The following is a 25,627-nucleotide window of genomic DNA, read 5'->3' as shown; positions in this document are numbered from 1 at the left end:
GCACCAGAGCATTTAATTACTAAGGACTTCCTGGTGAACTGTACTTTTACTTTATGCAATGTAAACAAAAAGCAGCCTCTTTTGCTTTCTTCAGAAATTTGCCAGTATCTAAAATGTTCCAAGTAGCAGCTTGAATACCTTCAGTCAGCTTGCCTTTAGCCTAGCTTCATCAGCTAGGTTAGATGCCAGGTTTTATAGGTCAATGTAACAAACTTCCAGTCTCTATACCTTCAATGTATTGTAAATATACTAAGCATTGTTTTAAAATCATGTGCTGAAGTACTGACAGCAGATAACAGGGTAACTTTCTGATTATTTACACTCTTTTGCAGACATTATCAGGAATATATATACATACTTTTCAAAAGGAAATTCTTCCCTACCATCATCCAGATAGGATACAGCTTTCTAGTCACCTACTAGGATCTACACAGGCACAAAGTTGGAGGAGGAAGGAAAGAAGTATGGTTGCCTAATTTATAATAATTGTGATTGTGGGAGGTATTTCAGTTTAGTGTGGATCCTGTAGCCTATGCTCAAACTCTATTTTTCGAAGTCTATAGACTGGACTATTTATCATGAGAAATGGAGCAGTTTTGAATTTTATATATGAAGGGAACAATGAAAAGTTGTGTATGGAATGCCAGTAGGCCTTCGTTCCAGGAGACTGATCCAGAATGGAAATAGGTGGACCTCTGCTCTTCTACAGTGGGTCTGCAATGGTCTTACGTTGCCTTGAAGAACTAGAGTTACCATAGGATAAGAAATCAGTTATTGATCTCCTTTCAATGCAGAGGGAAGATCTTCCTTGAAAGAAAATAGGAACTATAGCATGGTAAAGGACAGTTTTAGGAACAGTGTAAAATTGAATCTGCATTTCACTTTTCTATTTTTTTTCAAACAGTTATATTTTATCAAAATTTTATTGTGTGAAGTGAATTTCATGTGCACAGGTCCTAAATATAGTGTCTAAATGATGAAAAAAACAGCTTTGCACTCTGGACAAAACTCTAATAAGAAACCTGACACAGATACAAAAAAGGAAGAATGTTTTCCTCAAAGCAGACAAAGATATGAAAGAAAATTGATCATAGTGATTAGCTCGTGAGAAGGGTGTTTGTGATGTCACTTGAAGAATTCTGCACTGCTGTGGCCTGTATTACCCCTGTTCTGTGGAAGTGGGAGGAAAGGTGTTTGGTTTCCAAGACCAGCCATTTCAAAATCCACACTTAGAATTGGAGAGGTTGTTTCAGTCACAGGGTTAGGCTGCTAAGAGAGATATATGTTCTCAGACCACTGTTAGCTGGGACGTTTCCTAGATGGAAGACAAAAACCTAGAAGGCTCTTCAGTACTACGCCTGTGAAGGCACTGCTTACAAATAAAGAAGAAATGTTTGCATAGCTTCTCTTTAGTTTAACTTTGTGCTACAAGAGCCTTGAAGTCCTCCAGACTTTTCTTCTGTAGATTTCTGGCATACCAGATGCTGTATTACACTTTAAAATCAGGCAGTGAAGGAGCAGGTTTGTTCTGGACATTATTGTCTGTAAACTCCAAACCTCTGTGTGTGAGTGAAAGGCTTGCTCTTTTAAAACTTCAACTACTTTTCTTCCAACCCCAAATGGCAAAAATTAAAAACAGAACATTATTTCTTCTGTGGTGTATTGCATGCAGATGAAAGAGGTTATTCTTGCAAGTATAGTTATGTAAGATGTTCAGCCAGACTTCAGGTATAGGAAAAGACATCTGTAGTTGAACATAATGACTTCAATATCTTCCCTTCCCTTCCCTTCCCTTCCCTTCCCTTCCCTTCCCTTCCCTTCCCTTCCCTTCCCTTCCCTTCCCTTCCCTTCCCTTCCCTTCCCTTCCCTTCCCTTCCCTTCCCTTCCCTTCCCTTCCCTTCCCTTCCCTTCCCTTCCCTTCCCTTCCCTTCCCTTCCCTTCCCTTCCCTTCCCTTCCCTTCCCCTTAAAATGTCTATTTTCTGGTTGTTCTCTTTGTGCATAATGTGTCTGTGCACTGTAGAACGACATGAGACATGGTGTCATGCTGGCAGTGAAAAGAGTACACCAATTTAGCGATGGATTTAATTTGTGCCCCGGCTGCCTGGTCAGCTATGTACAAAATGCATTATAAGCATGAAATTTGTCTGTCTGTCTGTCTAAGCCAAGTTATTTTCTTAGGGTAAAGAAAAAGACTAAACTAGTCACAGGTGTCTAAAGTTACTATGCCAATCATGATGCTTTCAACAAGAACATGTAACGTATGAGTTATTTCTTTATTTACTTATCCAATACTTAATTAATGTGTTACTATTTTAGGCCCAAAAAGGAGAGCACAGGAGAACTGAGTGGGTCTGGAGCATCTGTTGTCAAACATGGTCTTAAAGCAGAAAAAATCTTCATGCAGGTTCACTATTTGAAGGTGAGTGTTGTCAGCTGATGTTTATTGAAATTGCTTTACTAGTACGATAAAGACTTCTTTCTTGTAGACATCAGCGAATTCGTAACATCCTATTTGCTTCTGGCTTAATTTCTTGCAGGGTTATTTCCTTCTGCGGTCTCTGGCAAGGACAATAGGAGAGGCTTCATACCTTGCATCTTTGCGAAAATTTGTCCATAAGTTCCATGGGCAGCTTGTGCTTTCTCAGGTACTGTGCTTGTGGTTGTTCCTCACTTTCTGAAAAAACAAATGACCTTAACTTCCAGTTTGACTATCTAAATCACCACTTCTTGTTGTGGCGAAAAGGGAGAGGTAATTGTAACTTGGCAGTATTAATGAAATTCTTACCTGCTAGAGACCAGAACATTTTTTTCAGGGTGATACATGAATTGGACACCCTGCTAGTATCTGATAATGTAAACAATGGGGGATTTTTCTTTTTTTTTTAAACCTGAACCTTTGAAAGGTCAATGTTCATAGGTGCTGATGTTCTCAAAGATAGGGTAGTTTACCATACTGGAACTGTCTCCTGTAGTCTTTTAGCTCTTAAAAGCAGGCCTGGAACAAAAGACACAAGATGACAAATAGTTGGCATCCTATAAGAGCAGTGTGATGAGAGTAAGGGGCAAGGGAAGAAAGAAGAGAAGGGGTATGAGTGAATTTCTGAAACCAGTTTCTTTGCTAAAGTCTGTCTTTTCTCCAGATACGGTTGAAATCTTTGACGGAATTCAGGATGGTGTTAAATGTCTCCTTGCAACACAGAGTAAGGGCCTCTGATTTTGAGGGAATGGGATCTAACACTTTCCTGTTTCTTCCAGCCTGGAGCGATTCTTTGCTCAATGTGCTTGCTGGTTTGAATCTCACTCTTGTGAAGTGAGATGTACGCCCATGTATCTTACGAATAGCTCACAGACCTGTGGATTCCTCCGTACATCAAATCACCCAGAAGTTAGGCATAGTAGTTCTACTGCAGGAGCTCTGCCCTGTGGAGGAACGTTTGGGGTGTTAAGGGAGTTAAACTGCCGCAGCTGTTTACTGTACCATGTTACTAAGACCATGAGCAGTCACATTTGGCATGGTGTGGAAAGTGCCAGTGACTATATGAGCCTTGTCTACGTTATGGTGTCCAGAATCATAAATACGATGCTTCACTATTACACAGCTGGAAACTTTGTGAAAATGCAGAAATCATGAAACTTCTAAAAACACGAAGCAGCCCAGTATTTTAATCTGGTGGTGAGAGAGGTGTTTGCGTTTTGGTGAGAAAAAGTTAGCTTGTTGCTCCTGGTTGATGCGAGATTTCTTGTGTCAGTAGGCTGTTTAAATGCTGCAAAATGTCTTAGCATATTATACTATTAGTCATGATAGCTAGATTGCATTGTAATTGAACTACCTACCCATCTACACAAGACTTCTCCCTTTGTCCAGCACTCTGCTGTGAAATGTCAATTTATAGTTTATCTAACTCCAGTCTCATAAGATTAAATACTGTATGTTGTTTCTGCACCCAGAAACAACCATTTTGGTTGTTATATAAAAAATAATTCAGTGTTTTTAATTATTCAAGCAAGAATAAGTGATGCTTTTATTTCAGGTTTCCTAGGCCACTTTTTATTTGAATATGTGGAATATGTCCATAGCTATGTACTTAATGTAGGTCAAAGAACAAACGCTTTCCTTCATTTGAAGATCCTTGATTTGGTGGAGAAAGAGCTGTGTACTGTGTAACTTTTATTGTGTGCTTTTACCTTGTTTCACAGTAGCCTAAATCCAGCTCCCATTGAAGTTGCTGGGAAGAGAATTTTGACATCATCCTGTTGTTTAGTCACTATGATAAATATGAAAAGGGGATAGGGCTATATCCAATTGTAAATGTATTTATTTTCTTTGTAGGAAATCTTAAAGATTGTATTTATGTCAGTGTCTGGTATAGGTAGATAAGTAATCACAGCAGGAATTGCAAATGGAGAAGCAATGAAGTCAAGTTAGTACAAAGTTTATTATTGAAGTTCCTACTTGAACAAAGGTGCTGTCAAGTCTTTCAATGAATAAAAGATTTAAAATAAGTAGAGGTGCAAATGGTAAGTTTAAATGTCATGTGTTGTACTTGCACCTTGTCCAAATTAATTGTAAAAGTTCCCAGCTTTAGCAATTGTGGGGACAAGGGAAAGTAATTTCCAGTGAAATTAATTGCCCATGTTCTGAATACTAGTCTTGTTTTCAGTGGTGTTTGTAGTATTTTTCCTAGATGGGAGCTGCAGGTGCAAGGAAATGACTTCAGATGTGAAACATTAATCCATTTGCCTTTTTCCTTCATTTTGATTGCGTGCTCAGTATGTTTTTAATAGTAGTTTTTGTTTATTTTATTTGAGTTAGCAATAGAGGAGTAGAGCAGGTCTGGAATCTTTGAGGAGGATTTAAAAAAATCTTCCATTTTTCTTTCTGTGAGAGAATTCACTTAGTAACTACTTTGAATTAGCTTTTTAAATAATGAATGGAGTGTTACTGACTATAAATAAATAGAAGGGAGTGCAAGTTTCTCATATTCCATGCACAGTTAAAGCTGTTGTTCAGTTTGATATTGAAATTAGAACACCTTGGGAATTTAATTGTTTGCAGACTTTAATTTTCATGTAGTTCTATCTGTTGTAATAATAATCCAAGGCCTGTACTGTTCATCCATCTGATAGAGTTATAATTTGCTATAGTGAAATGGCAGTTAAGGAGGCAACGCTTCAAAAAAATCCTAATTTATGGTATTCTTAAAAGCTTTAAAGGCAGATGTATGGATCCAAGCCCACTGTGTATGTACCTATATCAACATGTTCCTGCACGCTGATCTGCATAGGCACATAACATTGTCATTATTTTATAAAATTGGTATCTGCACACACAAATTGCCATTCAACTCTCTCTGAGCTTGTAGAACTCCTGTAACTACATTTTAAAGTTGAAGCATGCAGTGTGCATGTATGTTGATGTTTCAACCTCTAGAATCTTTCCTTTAGACAAAAGTTTAACTAAAAATTTCTCACTGCAGTATGGCCCCAGCTGTTCCATGCTTACTGTGACCTGCAAGCTTGAGACAACAACTGTTGACATCAGTGGGGTATGGTGTGGGCTCTGGCAGTGTCCTATCCACAGCAGCTTTAAGGACAGGGGTCTTTGCTTTCTACACTCTCATGTGCTTGGAAAACAGAAGTAGATGGGTCAGTCTTACTCAGATTGAGTTAGTTTCCTGTTCTAATTCTTGGATAAATGAACATACTCCTACTTTTTTGTTAGCTGGGCACCATGCAGCCTTCATTCACTTTCCTCATATGTACGGATAATGAGACAATCTTTAATTACTACATGATTACTGTCCTTTCATTATTTTCTTTCCAAAAACCTTTGCCTCATTTGTGTGGAATAGGTGTTGCTCTCATATGAAGCAGCTGCTTGGTATTTTGTTCTCTGTTCATTGTTCATAGGCACTTTATTTACCATGCAGTATGCTTTTCATTCTGTTCAACTTTTAAGTTCTAACAAATGTAAGGCAGTAAACAAGACTGCTTCATTGGGTCAGACATTTTAATGTGAGATTAACTGTGTTTAAAATGCTTATGTATGTGACAACTGATTAAAGTATGGATCAGTTAATTACATTGCACATTTTGACAACCCATTGTGTTCGTCTATAAAAATTCAACTAGCTTTAGGCCATATCTCTATTTCAGTACAAGTATGTGGAGAGAAGGAATGTATGAAATATTGTGCTTGAAGTATAAGTAAGACTAGGTTAGTAAAAGTCACTGACATGGTATAAGGCAAGATTTTTTTTGGTAAGAAAACTTTCTTTTTTCTGATATACTTTTTTCGTAATTATGTAAAGTAAAATGTGTATTTTAAAGGACAGAGAGATCCGAACGAAGTAGGGCTAGAAATGGAACTGGCAAAGAAAGCAGAGAGTAGTGAAGCTAAGAGGAGCCCAGATGTTTTATAATCGTGTATAATACAGATGAGTGATTAAAAAAATCAGTTAATGTGTCACACAGTTTAATGTCCAACAGTATAGGTGTATAAAAAAAACAGGTAACTTTTGGTATCATTTATCTGAAGTATAAAGATCCTAAAAGAAGCGGTAAGCTTTACACATACAATTGTCTTCTATCAGGGAAGTGACCCATATAGCTGAAAATGTCCTGGACCTTGCTCATAGAGTACGCAAATCCTTCCCATAGCTGCTGAACTTACTAAGTCTTGAGCCTCAGTCTTCAGCTGTGGAGTATCTTTTTGCATTTCCACTTCTGTTACAGTAGTCTCTCATTCCTGTGCTGACCTAAAGTTTTTGTGTTTGCTCAGCTTGCGTTTAGCATCTTTCAAGCTTAAAATTACATAGTAGCTTGTTACACAGTATAACTTGGTAGGGAGAAAAGATAAATTCTTTAATTCTGACCAGGGCAAACTGACAGAGGAGCAGTCCTGAAGCATGTGGATTTGATTGCTGCTGAATCATAGCTCCACCTTTTGATTGATTTAGTGAGATGTATTTTAAATAATAAGTCAAATGCATCTTACATATGATTTTCTGCTGGATAGTCTTAAACAAAAGTCCAAAGAACGATTGAGGGCTCTATGTAGAATCATTGATACATAACAGATCTAGTTTTTCATCTTTCTTTCTTAGGTATATATGTGTGTTCTTACATGTTTATACATGTAAAATAGAAGGAATCTGTGTTTAATTCAAATTCTTAGGCGGTGGTATATTTCGTATTTTTAGTGGACAGTGAGAATTTGTGTACCTTCCAAACAAATCAAAACATTTCAAGTGAATTTGAGACAACATGGGCTCTGGTGTCAAAGCATTAGGTGAAGGCATGTTCAAGCTACATGCCTTCACTTCCCTGCCTGGGGTTTAGTTTGAACCTTCCTGTCAATAAGGAAAGGAGGAATGCCAATGCTTTGTTCAGTGAATTAAGTAACAGTCAACATACTTTTTGCAACTTATCTGGTCCCTGAATAGAGTTATCTGCTCTGAGGTGTTTTGACATGTACAAACACTTTTTTTGTGAAAGATCTGGGGCTCTGACAGAAACCCTTTTGCAAATATAGCTGGGGTGATTTAAGACTTGTTTCACTTAATTATTCACACTGTACCTAAGAGGACAGATTCAGTCTTGTTGGTATGGACAGTTTACTAAGATTAAGTTGTGTGAAAGCACTGGACTGTGAATTTGAGCAGCTCAGGCAGATATACAGGTTGCCTTCTGCTGCTGTGCTACACAGGGACAATAACCCCAGTCAGAGGGCCATCCAGGGGCTGATATCACCTTAAATATCCACAAGAAGATTTACCCGAAATCGTTGTTGGATCCTCGCATGTGTGGTGTTTTCTTGTTTGCAACAATAGTTAGTCATTTTTCTTTAGGGAATTGCTAGTCACCTGAATGCAGTTCATTGGCATGGGGCAAATGGGCAACAGATTCTATTTTTTACTGGAGCTAGTCTGAGGCTCCGTCACCTGAGGCTTAAACTGTCAAGCTGTCTGGCTAATGATTGCTGCCTGATAATAGAGCATATAGTTGCAGAGTCTTGCCTACTCCTGGTAGGAAGTTGTGGTCTTTGGAGGGGCATTCTGGGCTTGTTACCAAAAGGCCAAGAGAAGGATTTCAACGTGTTGCTGATCTTGTTAAATAAAAGCCAGGAAGATGAATGGGGAGTGAATTCAGAATAGACAGGATTCTAGGAAAGGTGATCATACTTTGTTTTTCCACCCAAAAAGGACAAAGTAACATTTACCGTTTAGTTATGTCATTTACAAATTGCATAACTGATAGGGATAGTTTAACTATGAGTAGGTAATTTCTGTAAGGAATTGGATGTAAGTGCATTTTGAGTTTATTTGTTGACAGCTGAATGTCCTTTTAGATGTATCACTTTTAGTCAAGAAATCATAGAATCTGATATCCGTAAATGTAAAATTTCCACTTACCAGAGTGATTGTAATTAAACTAAAGTAGGTCTTTGCTGTTTTGAGAAGATAGGAAAGCTCTAAGATAAAGAGACTCCTAAATAACACTACTTAGACAAACATGACTTGCTGTTATGGGGGGGAACAGACAAGCTCTAAGATAGAGAGACTCCTAAATAATGTTATTTAGACAGCTCGGCCTTGGGAGGGCAGATGCACCATGCTACAGAGTTAAAGAGGCACCAAGAGGGCAACAAGACCAGAGCAAAACAACCTGGAAGGACACGGTATACTGATCTTAGAACTGAGTTTGCACAGAAACAAAGGTCCACCAGCAGACGCTGTGATGAGGAGTATAAGCCTTCATTTTAGGAGCCCCAAAGACCGTCCGAGGATGCTAACAAACATGCGTGAAAGACATTAACATATGCTAGTTAGTTCTTGGAAAAGTCATGAATATGCTAAGCATTTCTCGGAAATACAATGAATATGTATATAGTGATTCTATCTAACCTCAAATGACAGGGTGTTTGGCGCGCACGTTTGGAGGAGAGATCCCCCGTGTGCCCGGCGCCATCATAAAGAATACCTGCTTAATAGCCCTCTGACTGAGTCTTCAACTCCGGCTTTTCACAGCATCAAATCATAGAATCATTAAGGTTGGAAAAGATCTCTAAGATCATCAAGTCCAACTGTCAACCCATCACTACCATGCCTGTTAAACCGTGTCCTGAAGTGCCACATCTACATGTTTTTTGAACACCTCCAGGGACGGGGACTCCACCACTTCCCTGGGCAGCCTGTTCCAGTGCTTTATAACTCTTTCAGTACAGAAATTTTTCCTAATATCCAATCTAAACCTCCGCTGACACAACTTGAGGCAATAAAAGATCTTCTAAACACAGATCTGTCTAGTTACTGCTTCAAGCAGCCTTCATTCCTAGGGTTCTCAAAATTACTTCTCAGTCATTGGGTCCCCACTCTTCTTTGCCTTTGATTCAGACATGCACATGCATTAACAGTGCAGAGAAAAGCTCTCCTTGATCTCAATTCACAGTCCTTCCAGATTTGATCTACTCAGCAACACCCCAAAGTTGCAGTTGTGATTAAAATTGTTGGCTTCAGTCTGTACTATGACAAGAGCAGACAAGAGTCTTTAGGGAATGTAATTATGAGGGTCTAGCAAATCCTCAGTGAACATGTGTGAACTCATTTTTCAAAGGCTTTTTCAGTTTGGTCGAATGTGAATAAAATTCCGCAAACTGCAGGATAGCAGTTTCTGTATATAGGGAAAAGTTATTTTCTAGCCTCTGGGTTTCCAGCCAGGGAAGTACAACAGGAGTATGTAGGGAAGTGAGACTATTTAATAATATGAAAATAAGTCAGTTTGTTAATAATGCAGCACTGTGGTGGCATGTGATTTCTAACTCGTATTTCTGGCTTCATTGAATTACTTGCAACAAAAACAAAAACCAAACTATAATTTTTTTATGATCTGACTCAGCATTTAATTATGATGACCCTGGTCATCCACAGGTCTTTGCTTGCATGTTTAAGCTCACTATAACCTCTTAAAAGAAATGGCATCAAAGCTTTAGAAAACCCACATTATCCCCCTAACTTTTGTCTTGGACACTTCTGAACCATTTCATCCGGAGAGGGAAAAACAAAAAAACCTGAGGAGAAAATTTCACTCCAGATGGTTAACGTTTAGTAAAACTATAAACAACTGAAAAGTCAGACCTATAATGGGATTTGTCATCCACACTTGATAATAGGCAAATGTTAAAAGCCATGCAAATATGAGGTAAGTGGTAATTTGTTTTCCTACTCTTTTTTGGATCATCAAAATAGAAGCAGTTAAAATAAGATAGAATAGATTAATCCTAATTTTGAGAAAGTGTGTAGAATGATGGTTACTGCCTTAATAAATATTTGGAAAAATGAAGACAGCTTTAATCACAAAGGAGATGTTTAATTTCATAGTACAATATACAGAGTATAAAAACACTTCTAATACCAGCGGTATCTTCAAGTGTACTGTGGGATTGATTATAAAAGTTGATGCAATCCAATCAGGGAATCTAGCTGCATTAATGCGTACAGAGACAGTGCAAATAATGTCAAGGATGACCACTTCAGTATTAACTTTTCACGCATTTTTGAAACAACTCTAATGATGATCTTTTCACATTCTTTATTTCCCCGTAAGCTTACTCTGTACCTCCAGCAAACCTTCCACAAGTGGAAGCAGACAGTAGTTCTCTGTTTACATACAGAATAATGGTACAGAACTGCAAGTAGTAGTGTGAGATCAGGGGATCTCACAGTCTATCCTCATGCCAGCAGTACACTGAAGTTAGTTCAGAATGACTCCTGGCACTGTTAGTGATGGCATTCTTGCCACAGCAACACTGAGCTCTGTGTAATTTATCTTTTGTAATAAGCAAATTTTGCAGCCATTGCAACATAGCCTGAATCTCACTTGTCATCTAAAGAAGGAAGGCTTAACCATGTTACCAGTAGTTTCAATTGTACGATTACTCTTTCTTTGATTCCCTAACAGTGCCATAATCAGACAGAGGAACAGTGTCTTTTGTTGAATGCAGTGGCAGAGTCCCCAAACAGAAGTTTTCCACCTTTTGAGAAACGTTCTTGAGTACCTTAGAGAGCAAGTACTTGCAATCGCAGATCAGCCTGCACTCATATATTGCAGTGAGGAACATCATTTGCCTATGACACTTGTTTCTACAAAGATTAGTATTAATAAAGTAGATGTACTGCTTTATGAAATAGCATGTAAATGAATAATTCTTATGTAATAAATCCTATTCTTATGAGATTACTCAGAGGAGTGCATTGTGTCAAAATGATTGTCATTAAAATTGGGTCATGTATAGCACGTATAGCATGGGTGTGCCAGAGAACTTTCGTGTGATGTCAGGTGTAACTTTCTAAAGAGGGCTTATCATACAGTTACAAGTGAGGATGATAGTGATGCTGTTCCACTGGCATTTCACCTTTGTAAATCCATGAAAGAAATTCTGGCTACCTTTTCTTTGAAGAATTTGTTTCTTAGTTGGTGTAGTTGGCAGCAGCACTGTGAATTTTGTCACAGAACGAGGAGTAGGTGTGATCTTCCAACTGGCTGTGTGCACTAAGGAAAAAAAAAGCCTTATGTGGTTATATAATTAAAGGCAGCGTTATAACATAAGCATAGTGGAGAGAATGTAAACACCCTTAGTTCTGGTGTTTCTTAGCCTTTGAATATGTGAAACTGCATCCTTTAACAGTTTTAAATATAGTTTGTGTGTGTGTATTATAGATTAAATAAAAGTGGGAATGTGGGGTTGTGTTAAAATAGTCAGCAGCCTTTTCAAGCCCATTTTCTTTCAATATTGACACTTTTTGCTTGAGTGTGTTGGAAAACTGACAAACATAACGTGTGTTATATAAATAACTGAGCAGTATATCACTGTAGTGGATATATAAACTTCTTTCTTATTATTCTGTTATCTGCAGTCTTTATAAATCCATTGCTCACTAGCAACGCAGACACAGAGTTATGTCTTCATAAACATACTAACAGTGGTGATTTGTTCATTTTACAGGATTTTCTTTGTATGCTGTTGGAAGACATCCCTGAACAAAAAGAGTAAGTGAGAATCATGCTATAAAAGTCAAAAGAAGAAAAGTAGAAATCAGATTGAAGTATTAGCTGTGCTATCCAGAAATAGTAGGATTTCATTTAGTATTGTTCTGCTTGTTTTTTTTCAAGTGTATGTATGTATCTTTCTCTGAAAATTCTCAGGCATGTATACACAAAAAATAAGAACCTTGCTGTGTTGTTGCTATTCCATGCTCCCCCCAGGCAGTGCCTTTAACTTGCATGCTAAGGCAGCAGTGAGGTCCGGTGTTCACTGTGCGATCTGAAGTGCAAAGCAAAGCTGCCTCCTCAGATTAATCTGTGGTCCTCCTGCCAGCTGCTTTTGGCACCCTAGAGCAAGGAGGCCAGATCTTTGCTGTGGATCTGAGAAACCAGAGAAGACGGATTTTCCTCAAGAGGCAATCTGGTACCGTCCCCTCCCTGTCACACAGTGTACCACACAGGGAAGGATGGAAAACGCTAATGGAAATCCAGCATTAATTGCCTGACATGTCCTTCAAAAGCCCGCTGTATGTGACTCTGACTATCTGAAGATGATACAGCTAGTCTTCAGCAGAGCTTTGAATGCATCCCTGCTTATCCATTGGTTTGTTCTGTGCTACAAATACAGATTCCTTTGTAGTGGAACTTTACACATTAATAGGTTTTAAAAATAATGTATTCACTTGAAAAACACAGTTTTGGGCAGCAGGATTCCAAAAGTCTTCATAAATCTGGGTGAGCAGTTTGGAAAAACAAGCAGAGAAGATATTCACACAAGTCAAATGTATTGAGTTTTTTAGTGAAACACTTCTATTTTTAGGGGGTGAGGGACAGAGAAGCTAGTTATCATTGAGGAAATGTGTTGTATGGCATCATGAGTTTAGTTTGAGTGGTGTTACATTTTCCAGTTATGTACCCTAGAATGATATTTTGTTTATATCATTGGATATGGATTTCCAGCCCAAATATCATCAGGAATATTAAATGGAATATATGGGAAAGTGAATTATATAATGGCATGATTATACATTGATTTGTTAATAAAATTTCTGTTTTCCTTCTTTTTTCTACTTATGTTTCTCTGAAATCCAAACCCAGTGCAAAATGTTATTTGAATGAGCATCTGATTTTCAGCCTAGAAAGATGCAAAAATATTTAAACTTTCAGGGAGACTAATGCAAAAGAGGTATGACTCCATTTGCATTGCATCATACTCCAGAATGTATGGACAAAATTTCAGATCTATGGTAATTAATTTTAGAATCAGACATATAGCATATCTGAACTTACCTACTGCCAAAACTACCTTGGGTGCAGATATCAACAGCAATGCCTATTATTATAGGACATCTGAGAACATACAGAAGGTCTTTATTTCTTATTTACTACAAAGATGTTTTTTCATTCTTGGATGTATTCTGTTGCTAGTGTACAAATACTAGCCTAAGGTAAAAGCAAAGGAAGGAAAGATAAAAATGAAATATTTTTAAAGATCATGTGCTGATGAGTGCTTTTTTGTATAAAGTTTAAGTCATAGAGATTACATTTCGAGATTACATTTCATGATTACAAATTCTTTGTAGAACACAAACCCTCATAGACTTGTGCAATTTTACCAAGTAAAATTTTGAATTTGTAACTAGATGCTTCTTACTTGAAAAATATTAAGCACTCTAATATACTGAAGTTTGTAATGGAGGCTGGACTTAATCATAAGTCAAAAAAAAAGAAGATAAATTAGTAGTAGGGAATCAAGCCAAATCCTGTCCTCAGCTGTGGCAACAGAGGCAAACTGGTGTAGCTAGGAATAGGATTTGGCTTATGGGAGGCTTTTGTTAATGAGCACAGGATTAACATTGGCAAAAAGCAATCACACAACAGCGTGGAAATTTTCTGTAATTATTATGTTGGTGTAACACAGCATTAGTTTTCTGCTATTGGATACAGCAGACTATATCTGAAAGATTCTCACTGTTCTAGTACTTAATTCCTTTAGTTTTTAGTTACATGAGCTTTTTAGTACATTCCCAGCAATGAGCAGTTCCAAGATACAGACAAAACTTCTCAAGTAGTAGTCACTGATTTTTGCTGCCTTCTGCACTCGGAGGAGGAGGATTACATGATGTTTATAGGGCTACTTCACTTCCTGCTCTGACTCAATTTTACTGGCATGTTAGCTGTAGGAATCCATTCTCCAAGGCAGCATCCTCCTGTTTTTGGACTGTGGCTGAATACTGACATCAGACAGGCTTAACATTACCTTCTGGTCCTTCACAATTTCCTCATTTGCCTTTAAAGCAGATTATTTCTGTGTGGGAAGGGCTAATGACAAGAAGAAACAAGTATCTATCATTACCTTTCTCTGTTTTCAAAGCCTTTTAAAATGTAACATGCACTGGCTGTAGCCTCACATTATGTTGGCCTTTCTGTAGACAATCTACAATACATCCCACCTGCAACTGAGACATCTTATTTCTTCATATGTATTTGAAACTTCACTACATTTGAAAAAGAAAGCAAACTAAACCAAACAACAACAAAAAACCCTCTTATGTGTCTGTATATGACGGTGCACTAGATTTGATAAAACTCCCAGTGGCTCTCTTCTCCCCAGGGCTTACACCCATAGTCTTTCCTGTAAATTGCTCCTCTCCACATCTGCCCAACATGTGAGCCATGTAAAGAATCAGTGTTTTTAAGATCCTGTAACAGAGGGTGAGTTTCATCAGCCTCAGATAAATCAGTTTCAGCTGCTAGTACTCTTTATGACTGCAGATTTTTTTGAGCAGGTTAGTTCTGTTCTTTGGGGTTTTCTGGTGGCGTTTTTTATTTCATTTCATTCAATAAAATCAGTGTACTAATAAAATTATTATTTTAATACACAATAGACAAAGGAAGGCTTGTGTTACAGCTTTGCTATTTGTACTGTTAATAACTCAGGCTTACTAACCACATTCCTTGGATGTCTTCATAAATTGTCAGTGAAGCACTAAATCAATGTTAAAATAATGCAGCTATACAGGTATTTGTCTCTGAATTTCATACTTGCTTTCTTCGTTACTCACTTCGTCATTAATGTGGTGATTTTGATTGAAATAAACAGCTCGTAGGCATCCAACTCCCAGAGCAAATAATTGGGAAAGATTTTTTTCCACTGTTTTTGTTTTCTCCATTTTTTTGGTAAGCCAAAAAATATATATTGGACAAAAACCAAAGGAAATCTTATCTGCAGGAAGCTGTGGATAGTTGACAGAATAACTAATCAGTCACTAGTCTTTGATTTGCTCTAACTATGCCTCCATATTTAGCTGGAATGGCTTACTGTGAAAATGATTGATGTGTATGAATGTGTATATCCAGATGAAGCAAGTATGCTTGTTGATGTATTTTCAATTGGATGTGGGAGACTTTTTAATCTTCCTTTACAAAAAAAAAAAAAAAGTTAAAAAAATTGCACACTTTCATGTGTGCTGTTTATTTGCTGCAACATCTTTTTCTCAAAGTAGTTTCTACTCCTTGACTGACAAGTTAGGTGGGTTTATGTTAAAGTTTGCACAGTGCCTTCAGGCCTTGTGCAATGAAAGCTTGATACAAGACACCTTTTATAATGCTAACTTTCGAATTATTATTAATGTTAGTATTTTACAGTGCTTGCTGTGTAGCATTGAATCTGGCCATGGACAGTATGTAGGCATGTTAGGAGATCGTTCCTAGGCTGATGGGCTTCTCGTCTAAACAAACAGATAGACAAGGGATGAAATAGTGGATGTACTAGCATTCTCATTTTACAGTAGGGAACTGTGGTACAAAGCAATGGAAGAACCTGCCCAGCCTTGTAAGATCTGCGTTATAGCACTGATCAACCCAGATGCCACAGTCCAGTCCAGTACCTCAACCAGAAGGCCACTCAGGAAAGCACATACACACCAGATTTAAGTCCTTACAGATGCTTAACTGCAACTTAACCAGGTGCTAACTGCCCCTTCTGAATACGGATGCTTTACTGAACCGCAGCCTCTATAAATATCAGGCCCTATGTCCTTTCTCTAGGACATTTATCTTGAAATAGCAATCTGTTTGTGATCTATTCTTTGGGCTTGATCTGAAGCCCAAAAAGCTAGTGGAAACCTGTCTAAGGACTTCACAGTTCTTTGTTATTGACTCTCAACACATTCAGAGAACATCTTTGCAATAGTCTGCATATTACTAATATATTTTGGAAAAAAATAGTGAATGTTTGTAAAACACTAAAGCAAATTGCTTTTTTTGATGGGTGCCAACAAGAATGTCCTAAGTTGGAAAAAAAATACGTGTGTGAAAGTGCAAACAAAGAATGCTGCATATGGTCGTATGACAGGTGTTTAGCTGAAACCAAATGCTGCAGGCAGAGAAACAGCAGCGTTGTTGTCTTTGCCCTTGAGAAAAATGTCAAAGTTTCAGGAGAGGCTGAGCAGCGTAACAGTGGTGTTTCTGCCTGGATTAGTGTGGTGTCAGAGCAGTGCAATTCCCCTCAGTGTCTTAAAAGCCAGTGTTTTGAAATGAGCTGTTGTTGGCTTTGAAAGAAAGAGAGGGTATATTAAACAAAGGCACTACACTGAAAATGTAGTATTATTATTTTGCATAAGTTACAGGTTTTTGTTTTGTGTTTTTTTTTTTTTCTTCAAGAAACCCCACACTTTAAGCTTAGTTTCGGGGGGGGGGACAGGGGACATGGACACACGACAATGGGACATGACGACACACTGCCATTGTGAGGCTGTATTTCTTATCCCTAGGTACGACAAATTAAATGCACAGATAAGGGTATTTTTTCCTAGGTGCTAGCTCTGCTTCAGCATTGGAACACTAAGCTGTATTGGTTTCAATTCATGCAATAACAAACAAAAAATTGTTATTCTGATTATGCTGCTTGAGACAGAATAAATGGTTCAATCCACCTGATCTACCTTTGACTATGTAAAATTCGGGTGTCTAGTTTTAAGCTTGTCCTGTATGTGCTCTCTGTAGTAACCAGACAGAAATAAGACCTTGAGAATAAACGTCATCTTGTACCAAGAAAGGTGAATTGACTGACTGTTTGGAGATACTTCTCTTTCTTTCCATTCCCTGTGGATGGGACTCTGCTAACTAACTGAAACTGGACACCAATTTTTAGAGCACTGTAGTAAGGTAAAGGTAGTTATAGCCTGGAGGATCTGGCAGTCATATGCCCTAAATTTAATAAATGTGTACAAATAACAAGATACTACTAAAAGCTGACCAAATCTGGACATTTAGTAATTCATTTGAATGTAGAACACCTACCCCATTACAACCGTGTTGTATATGTTCAGTTTTACGTAGAAAATCGATTTCCATAGTGATCAGACATGCAGAATGATAATTTCCTGAAAATTTAGAATCCTGGCCCTACAAAAATGCTTCTACATGACTGCTGCAATTATTTGAACCACATGCTCAGAGGGAAGTTCTTTTTGTCTGTGATCGTCTACGATCTCCTAATGTTATGAGAGATATTTTGACATTTCAGATTCAGTGATTGGGGAGATTACTTTGTCTCTGTGGGAATTATTCTCCCTTCTGGAACTTTTAAAGTCACCTCAGCCAGGCTGATATGACATCTCTTACTTGTAAAGACACTGTTGAAGTAAAGTTTGGGCCTAAATTTCATAAACTATCAAAATATGTTACCAGCAGCGAATAGGCCAGTGCTGTTTCTGTATTAAGCCTCCTCGGCCTGCTCCGTAAGATATGACTGATCAAAAACTGAAGAAAACTTAATAGAAAATGAAAGCACGTATAAATGGTTTTATTGTCATTGTAATCTGAATGTTCTTTTTCTTAAATCTGTAGCTTTTTCCAATTTTCAGTATGATGCTGTAGCCCATGTATGCAAGCATACCTTAGTAGCTGAATGACACAGGGCAGCATTTGTAAGGCAAGACTTTCTTATATTTAAGGCACTTGGTGTCTGTTTTTTGCCTTTGTTACAAAATTCCTATTTATGCTGGAGCTTATTAAGCTTATTAAGATCAGATTGCTTATTTTTTGCATATGCTGCTGAACAGTTACTCAATGAGAAGACAGCTGACTCTGTTTTGATCAGAAACTTCCACCTCTAATTCACATTGGCAGAATTTTATTCTGTCAGGTAGACCTGCTCATTTCACAGAATCACAGAATCACAGAATGGTAGGAGTTGGAAGGGACCTCTGTGGGTCACCTAGTCCAACCCCCTGCCGAAGCAGGGTCACCTACAGCAGGCTGCACAGGACCTTGTCCAGGCGGGTCTTGAATATCTCCAGAGAAGGAGACTCCGCAACCTCCCTGGGCAGCCTGTTCCAGTGCTCTGTCACCCTCAGAGGGAAGAAATTCTTCCTCATGTTCAGACAGAACTTCCTGTGCTTCGGTTTGTGCCCATTGCCCCTTGTCCTGTCGCTGGGCACCACTGAAAAGAGTTTGGCCCCATCCTCCTGACACCCACCTCTAAGCTATTTATAGGCATTTATAAGGTCTCCTCTCAGCCTTCTCTTCTTCAGGCTAAACAAGCCCAGCTCCCTCAGCCTTTCCTCATAGGAGAGGACCTCTTTCAGAATACTGCTTGGTGTGAGTAGGGATGGCAGATCTCCCAACACAATAGTGTAGAGTGGAGGGTGTAGCTGCTAATTGTACCTCAAAGGAATGCTAACACATAGTTTTGCTTGGAGATGGTGGGTAAATTTTTCATCTTGGATTCAACAAGAATAAGAATATCTAACTGAGGGTATAAGCTGTGTCTGGAAAAGTGCTGTTGTTACATGTATTAATAGCAATAATTTAAATTTTTGGTCATTCCAAATAAAACTAGCGAAGTTAAAAATATGTAATAACTATGATCAGTAAACACACAGAAATTTTTACTCCATGAATGTGTTCCAGCATCATCCACTAACATACTGCTTGACTGCTTTTGAGACTCCATAAGCTCTCTAAGCCTTCCTTTTCCCATTTGCATGTCAGGCATAACAGTGATTGATCTCTCTCCTATTGGCATACTGAAAGTTAATATTTAAAGGTGTTTAAATATCGTTTGGTAAAAATTACTGATGTATGCATTACACATCCTTCCCTTCTTAGCCACTGATACAGTCCATAAATAAACATCCTTTAGGGTCAGAATTTTGAGCACAGCTTTGTCAGGGGTTGAGGGGATGAAAAAAAAAAAGGCTTCTTTGTCATGTAATTCAAATAAAAATTATATTGGGTTGCTTACCTTCCTGCATCAGAGCTTCTTAATGGCTGTTCTTTTCATGAACGCTTTGGTAATTATAGGTCTACTTTACACACGTGAAGGTAGCTGTAAGTGTTAGAATGAGTCTTGCCAAGGCATTACCATGCACAGGACCATGCACATCTCTTCTGCTTCTCAGAATACTTACATTCATTGAAGGCTTGCTTAAATTCCTTTTTCAGTATTGGCACACTGCACTGAGAGGGTGAATTTTTTTTCTTTTTTTTTCAACTGGCTTCCCTGCAAGTTGGGAAGATTTCAGCCAGAGCTGAAGTAAATGCAACAGAATGAGCTTACAAAAGTAAATGGGGAAATATAATTTCTGAACTTGCAGATACTTATGCATGTGGTTATTTCAGTCCCACACAGCTTGATCATGACAAACTACTTCCTTTTAATGGGGCTTCAGACTATTCTGTGACTTCACTGTGAATGTTATCAGGATATAAAGAAAGTGCAGAAATATTAAAATATCAATCAGTGCCTTTCAAAACCCAAAAGTATAAGGAAGTTTGTACTTAATTTCATTTTCTTTGGTATTTTATCTTCACATTTAGGCTGCTTCTGTAATAAAACACTGGTTTCAAATGGCTAAATTTACTTGCCTGTGGGGTTTTTTTTCTGTAAAAGAAACAAAAATCCACTCAACAAGAAGCTGTGCATCTGTTCATACATTACATGTTTCATAAATGCAGTTTACCATCTTACACTTTCTCTGTCAATCCTCATAAGCAGTGAATTTATAATCTGAGTTTTAAGCACAGAAAACCTGATCTGTTTTTAATTTGCTCATCTCACCTCTGATGGTATTATTCATTAAAAAAACAAGAATGTAATACCACTGCAGTACAACCAATACTTGGAATTCAGGGTTTTGTTCAGCTTCTGAAGGATTCATTTTCATGTGGAAACATTGGTACTTCTGTGTGTCTTCTAATTTTTTAATTTTTTTTTTTAAAGATCTGGGTTAACTGTAGAAAGTATCTTCCAGAATTGGCTTGACACTTCCGGAATACCAAAGGTAAATACAAAATACCAGTTCTTTCTGTAGTCTTGCATTTCTCATCATATTATATATTATTTCAATCATTACCTGAACTTGTAATAAGTATGGTTTTAAATAAACAGTTTTGATGATGACTGTTTTCCACATCTTTATATGGATTTAGCTTTTGTTGGTTGCAGGTTTTTGCTTCTACAATTGTCTCAACAAACCTGCCAAAGCAGCAACTAAATGTTAAGTTATTTGGACTTTGATATTTTGTGAATATTGTGACTTGATCAAGAATCTGCTGAACGGGTAACTTATTTCATTGGTGTTCCAGCCCTGTTGCAGCTGAAACTGACTTTATTTTCTGCTTTTAATACTAAAAGCCTTTAATAATAATGTTTTAAATTCTGTGAACTGACAATGCTTAGTTGTGTCTGTGCTATGTGAAGGTTCTGATTATTTATTTTGGTCCAAAACTGGGATTAGCTGAAGAAAGATATCTCTGTATAAATCTTCCTAAAAAACAGTTTTACACAAAGTGTGTTTTTATTATACACATGGGGCTCAATTTCTAACTGATTTCGCTTAAGCTGGCATCCCCTATGTTGCTTGGGATTACTCTTACCGAGTGCTTGCATTTGTTTCCACTTTGCATTAGCGTTTAAAAAAAATCCCGAACTTTTAAGAGTTAGAATGATAAGTCCTGGTTTGTATGTACAAAAGTGAAGGTACTTAGCGTGACTCAGGCTCTGAGGAGTGAGCGTGTTTGCAGGCAGAATTGTCAAAATAGCTGGAGAGCTCAAAACAGTAAGCAGTGATCACTGATCCTGAGCTGTACTGAACACTGTGGTTGAGCTCTTCCCTTGACAGCTTTAGGGGTGTGCATGCCAACTATTCTCTCTATATGAAGATGCTATAAAATCAAGGTGGAGTTTGTTTTTTGCTGTATAATTATAAAAATAAAATCAGCTTTAATTGGAAAGGAAGGAAGGAAAGGACAGTAAGTATCATCATGCATTTTGATGTTCAGTCTTTTAATGAGAAAGGACCTTAACTTTAATGCTGTGTTTTGATCAAGGTTTTGTTCCTGATAGAAAATTCAATACATTGTAGAACAGCTCCTTCAAGTGTAGGGGAGAAACTGATGTTGCACAGCTGTAGTTTTAAGTTGCTGAACTGGCTGTCTGAAATGGAAGAGTTTCCTGGCATTTTACTTACACGTATCTCTTTGAGGATGTGACTTATTGGTGTCCCACAATCAACTCTAAAGTCACAAATAAGGAAGACAGGAGCAGACTAAAGAAATAAAAATTATTTTGATTAATGTGAAAACTAAACTCCATTCTCATAAGCGTGTACCATAAGTTGTTCAGAATGAATAGTGAGTGGTTTCATTATATTCTGCAAGTATCTATTTGTTGTGTAAGCAAAACATGTAGCAAAAATATTCTCACATCCAGCAGGCTTGTAAATTTTCTTTAAAGACCAAAGACATTTTCATGATAGTTTGGATGTTTTGTGAAAACAACATCAACAGAAATGGTGCTGATTAGTATTCTGCTTCTTCTGAGAATCAGCATGCTGACCTTTTCCCCCCGTCTCTTCCCTCAATAACCTTATTGATGATTTACCCTTGTCGCCTTCAGCACTTCTGATGCTCTTGTGGGAACTAGCTTCCACTTCATTGAAAGAATTGGAGTTCTTGTCATTCACTGAATAGGAAACCTTGTTTCCTTTGTGCTTTATTAGATCATTTGGGGAGATGTTATTCCTGAAATCAAGACTGTAGAGGTTGCTTGGTAGCTCTTGATACATTAGTATCTATAATCTAAATATGACTATATTTACTGACTACAGAACTATATATCTACTTGTGTGCTGTACAGGAGCTGGTATTGAAACCCTTAAAAAGTATTTAATTATTTCAGCAAACTACTGACTTGGTTAACATGATGAATCTATGTGAAGGCACACAGACCACCTGCTTACATGCAGGTGAACTACCTGCATCATAAATAGGAGCCCAGGATTGCCACAGAACTGATTTATTCTCTCTCATAGGGGTTGCCAGGTGCTTGGACTAGGTTGTGTGTAGAGGTAGGTTTCTGTCAGCTCATGTGGGCGAGGTCATACGGGGCTGAGCCAGCCTGAGCAGTATGAGGTGCAGAGTATCCACTGCAGGTGACTATCTTTCTTGAGTACTGGAGCAGCTGAAAAGCAGCTGCTTATCATCCTCATTTTACTGACTGCACTATGGAGTCCTGTAGCGTAACAGTTGGCAGGGATAATCCGGAAGCACCTACTCTTAGAGGGACAAAATGCATTTCTTAGTGGTTCAGTAGTCACTTATGAGAAATAACTTGACTGAAAATTTAAACATTAAAAATTTAAACATTTAAAATTTACAAATACTATCTAAAACTTCACTGCATTTGGAGAGGAAACTTCCTTACTGGAGAGACTATCCTCTGTAATGGGATTGGGAAATACGTATCACGCTGTCAATTCTGAACATCAAGTCAAAACATTACATTACTTTATAGTGGCTGTGGTTGTTTCCGTGACATCTTTTATTTCTATGGTTTGCTGGGTTTTGCTCGGGGAATTCACATCATCCATTGACTAGAAAGAAAATTTGCCACTTGTGGTTCATTTACAGTATTAGCTACCAAAGTGTTTTTAAGAATTTTCTTCTGTGGTTATATCCAAATCTATCACCTGTACACAACTGGTACTCTCTAAAATTTAATAACAATGTGGTCACTTAAAAACAGAGTTGTTAGCCCACTCCTCAGTTCAGTGTCTTCACAAGAGTGTCTAGCTTAAGGATACTGGAAGGGTACTTACACAAAAGATAGATGAGGGTAAATACTTCCCACTCCCTCCTGAAGCAACGTCACTTACCAACTTCTTCGAGCAGAGGAATTAGCATTTTGTGTTCTTTACAGTCATATGTCACGGCATCTGTCTAACTGAAGATCCTGTACTCCTTTACCTGCGCTTTATTACCTTTGCCATCCCAAATCCTGTCTCCAGCTCTGCCCAGGGAACTGCATATATATACCCCTTTACACTTGCAACTTATAACTATTGAAATGTTAATATTTGTAAATTTCTATTACCATTTCACTCTTGGAAAAGTTATTTGGTCTTTTCTAAATGTTGGGCCAGTTTCCAGGCTCATATGTATACCAGCAGTAATCAAGAATAACTTAACTTAAGGCAGTCATACTGATAAATATAAACATATTTTGGCCTGTTGCCATGAAAAAATAATTCTGCATACCAAGTTACACTTCCAAATTTGTTTTTTTCTAAAGCATTAAAGGTTAATCTTATTAAAAAGGGTGTGTGGTAATGCCTGGCCAATTCTTTCTGTGGAAGAATGCCACAGCACAGTGGTTGTCTTCAGGTGTTTTCACACACAGAACAATAAGCAAGCATTTCTGAAATACAAGCTTTCATGAGGATGTTTTTTCTGGGAACACATAGTGGTCGTGTTAAATAAGGTGAAGCATATTGCATTGTTGAAAGTACCTTTATCAAATCAAGCAACCTTCAGCATGTACTTCTGTCTCAGGTGACACACCAGGGGATTATAGCAGCTTTTCATCATGTGCAAGTAGTAATGACTTAACACCACTAACTTCAGTCAATGAGTTAAGCTGGCAAGGAGTAGAATCAGAAAAAAAACACATCATTTAGAGCTGGAAAACACCTATGAAATCACTTAAGTCCACTTCATCCCTCCTGATGATGATTTGTTCTCCTAAGTACCTCTTCTATTGTGTCTTTCAGTCTATGTAATGTTTAATTAAAGACTAAAGGACCCTATGCTTCTTGAGGAAGATTTTCTCACTTCTGCACAGACTTGTCTTTGTGTTGTATTGCCCACTTACCTGAATTTCTTACTCTATACCAGATAATTAGCCTTTTTAAAATATGCTTAAAGTATTTCCCCATTTTGAACTCTGTTTTACACTGCTTAATTGAGAAGTAGACCAATAAACATTAGGTAGTCTCTGCATCTCCTAAACTCCTACATGTATTTTTTTAACACATTCCAGTTTCACCACCTTTTTCTTTTGCCTCTGAAACTGCATTGTTTCATAACATACTATAATTTACTCATAAACTTGCTATCTTGAATGTTCCTTGGGTGTGTATTTCATTTGGTGCCTTGTGTGATGAAAACAATCTTCTCCAGATTCATGCTTCAGTTAAAAATAGAAGAGGGGAAAAGAAAAAAAGAAAAAAAAAAAAAAGAGTAGTTGGCCTGCTCCTTCGTGACTTGTTGTTTCAAACAGATCCTTCAGTGTAATCTACAAGTCTTACAAGATCACATAGCTGCAGTCACTAGAATAAACACACCAAATATCCCTTCAAAATTATTAAAAACACCCAAGAGGTGTTAGCGCTACTGTATCCTTCTCCTAGTCTCTTTTGCTGCTTTATCCTTCTGTTACAGTTAAATTCTTATCCACTGTTCTACCTTAAACACTATTTCCTGATTAAACTAGATACTGCAAACAGGTATTTCAGAGTATGTACAGTTTATAGTGTGTATTGCAAGAATACTACTGCACGGTCTCTAATTTTGAATGAACACTGGTTCATAAATTTTAGGAGGATGTTACAGCAGCAGCTCAAGTACTTAACATGACTTCTGATAAAGCAGTTTGTTGTTCAGGTTGCTGGCTTTTGCCCCAGTTATAAGCTTTATAGATTTCCTGTTTCCTTTTACTAAGACAAAAATACAGATGAAGGGATAGCTCTACAAGAGAATGAATCGCAGGGTGGCAGTTATAGTAAATTACTACAAAACCAACCACATTCAAATATTTTTTAAAAGAATGCTCTTTACTAAATTTCTGATTTGTCTTTAGCAGTTGTTCTCCCAAGTTTTACAGAGGGTACTAGATAATTTTTCAGCAGAAAAATCACTCTGATTGGATCAGAGTATAACTTAAGGCTTGGGTTTGTTAACACTTCATATTTCTGTCTGGGTTTACATAATAACTGCATATTGGTGGATGGCAACACTGAGACAGTAAACAAGTGAAATCCTTATTGTTTGTTGAGATGATAGAGTAAATTTGTAGGCACTGGCAGTGAGAATGACCTGTTAAGTAGGAGAATCTTATTCAAGCTTGTGATTTGTGGAAAAAAATGGGAAGGGGCTATGAAGAGGTATAGATTTCTTACTTATATAATAAAGTTTAAAGTGACTCTGTTAGATTAATTTCCATATTGGCATTAAGTGTTCGTCACAAGAATAACATGCTGCTGCTTAAATACTGAAGTTGGCTACCTATCCTTTGAT

General features: G+C 37.6%; 1 protein-coding gene across 12 annotated transcripts in view; it reads left to right on the top strand.

Moving 5' to 3' along the window:
- AOPEP (aminopeptidase O (putative)) overlaps positions 1–25,627 on the top strand; it is a 208,222-nt gene that overhangs the window by 93,515 nt on the left and 89,080 nt on the right. For 11 of the 12 annotated variants that reach the window (XM_075411062.1, XM_075411067.1, XM_075411064.1 and 8 more), the window contains 4 exons: positions 2,318–2,420; positions 2,539–2,646; positions 12,006–12,049; positions 20,274–20,334. In XM_075411062.1, coding sequence (XP_075267177.1) covers positions 2,318–2,420; positions 2,539–2,646; positions 12,006–12,049; positions 20,274–20,334 — 316 coding nt within the window. Of the gene's footprint in view, positions 1–2,317; positions 2,421–2,538; positions 2,647–12,005; positions 12,050–20,273; positions 20,335–20,498; positions 20,768–25,627 lie in introns of those variants that run through there. The other variant, XM_075411072.1, reaches the window with a different exon arrangement.

Source organism: Opisthocomus hoazin, chromosome Z (genome assembly GCF_030867145.1).
Source record: "Opisthocomus hoazin isolate bOpiHoa1 chromosome Z, bOpiHoa1.hap1, whole genome shotgun sequence".
In the NCBI taxonomy this organism is placed as follows: domain Eukaryota; kingdom Metazoa; phylum Chordata; class Aves; order Opisthocomiformes; family Opisthocomidae; genus Opisthocomus; species Opisthocomus hoazin.
Note: the sequence above shows the minus strand (reverse complement) of the source record. Positions and strands in the feature narration are given on the sequence as shown.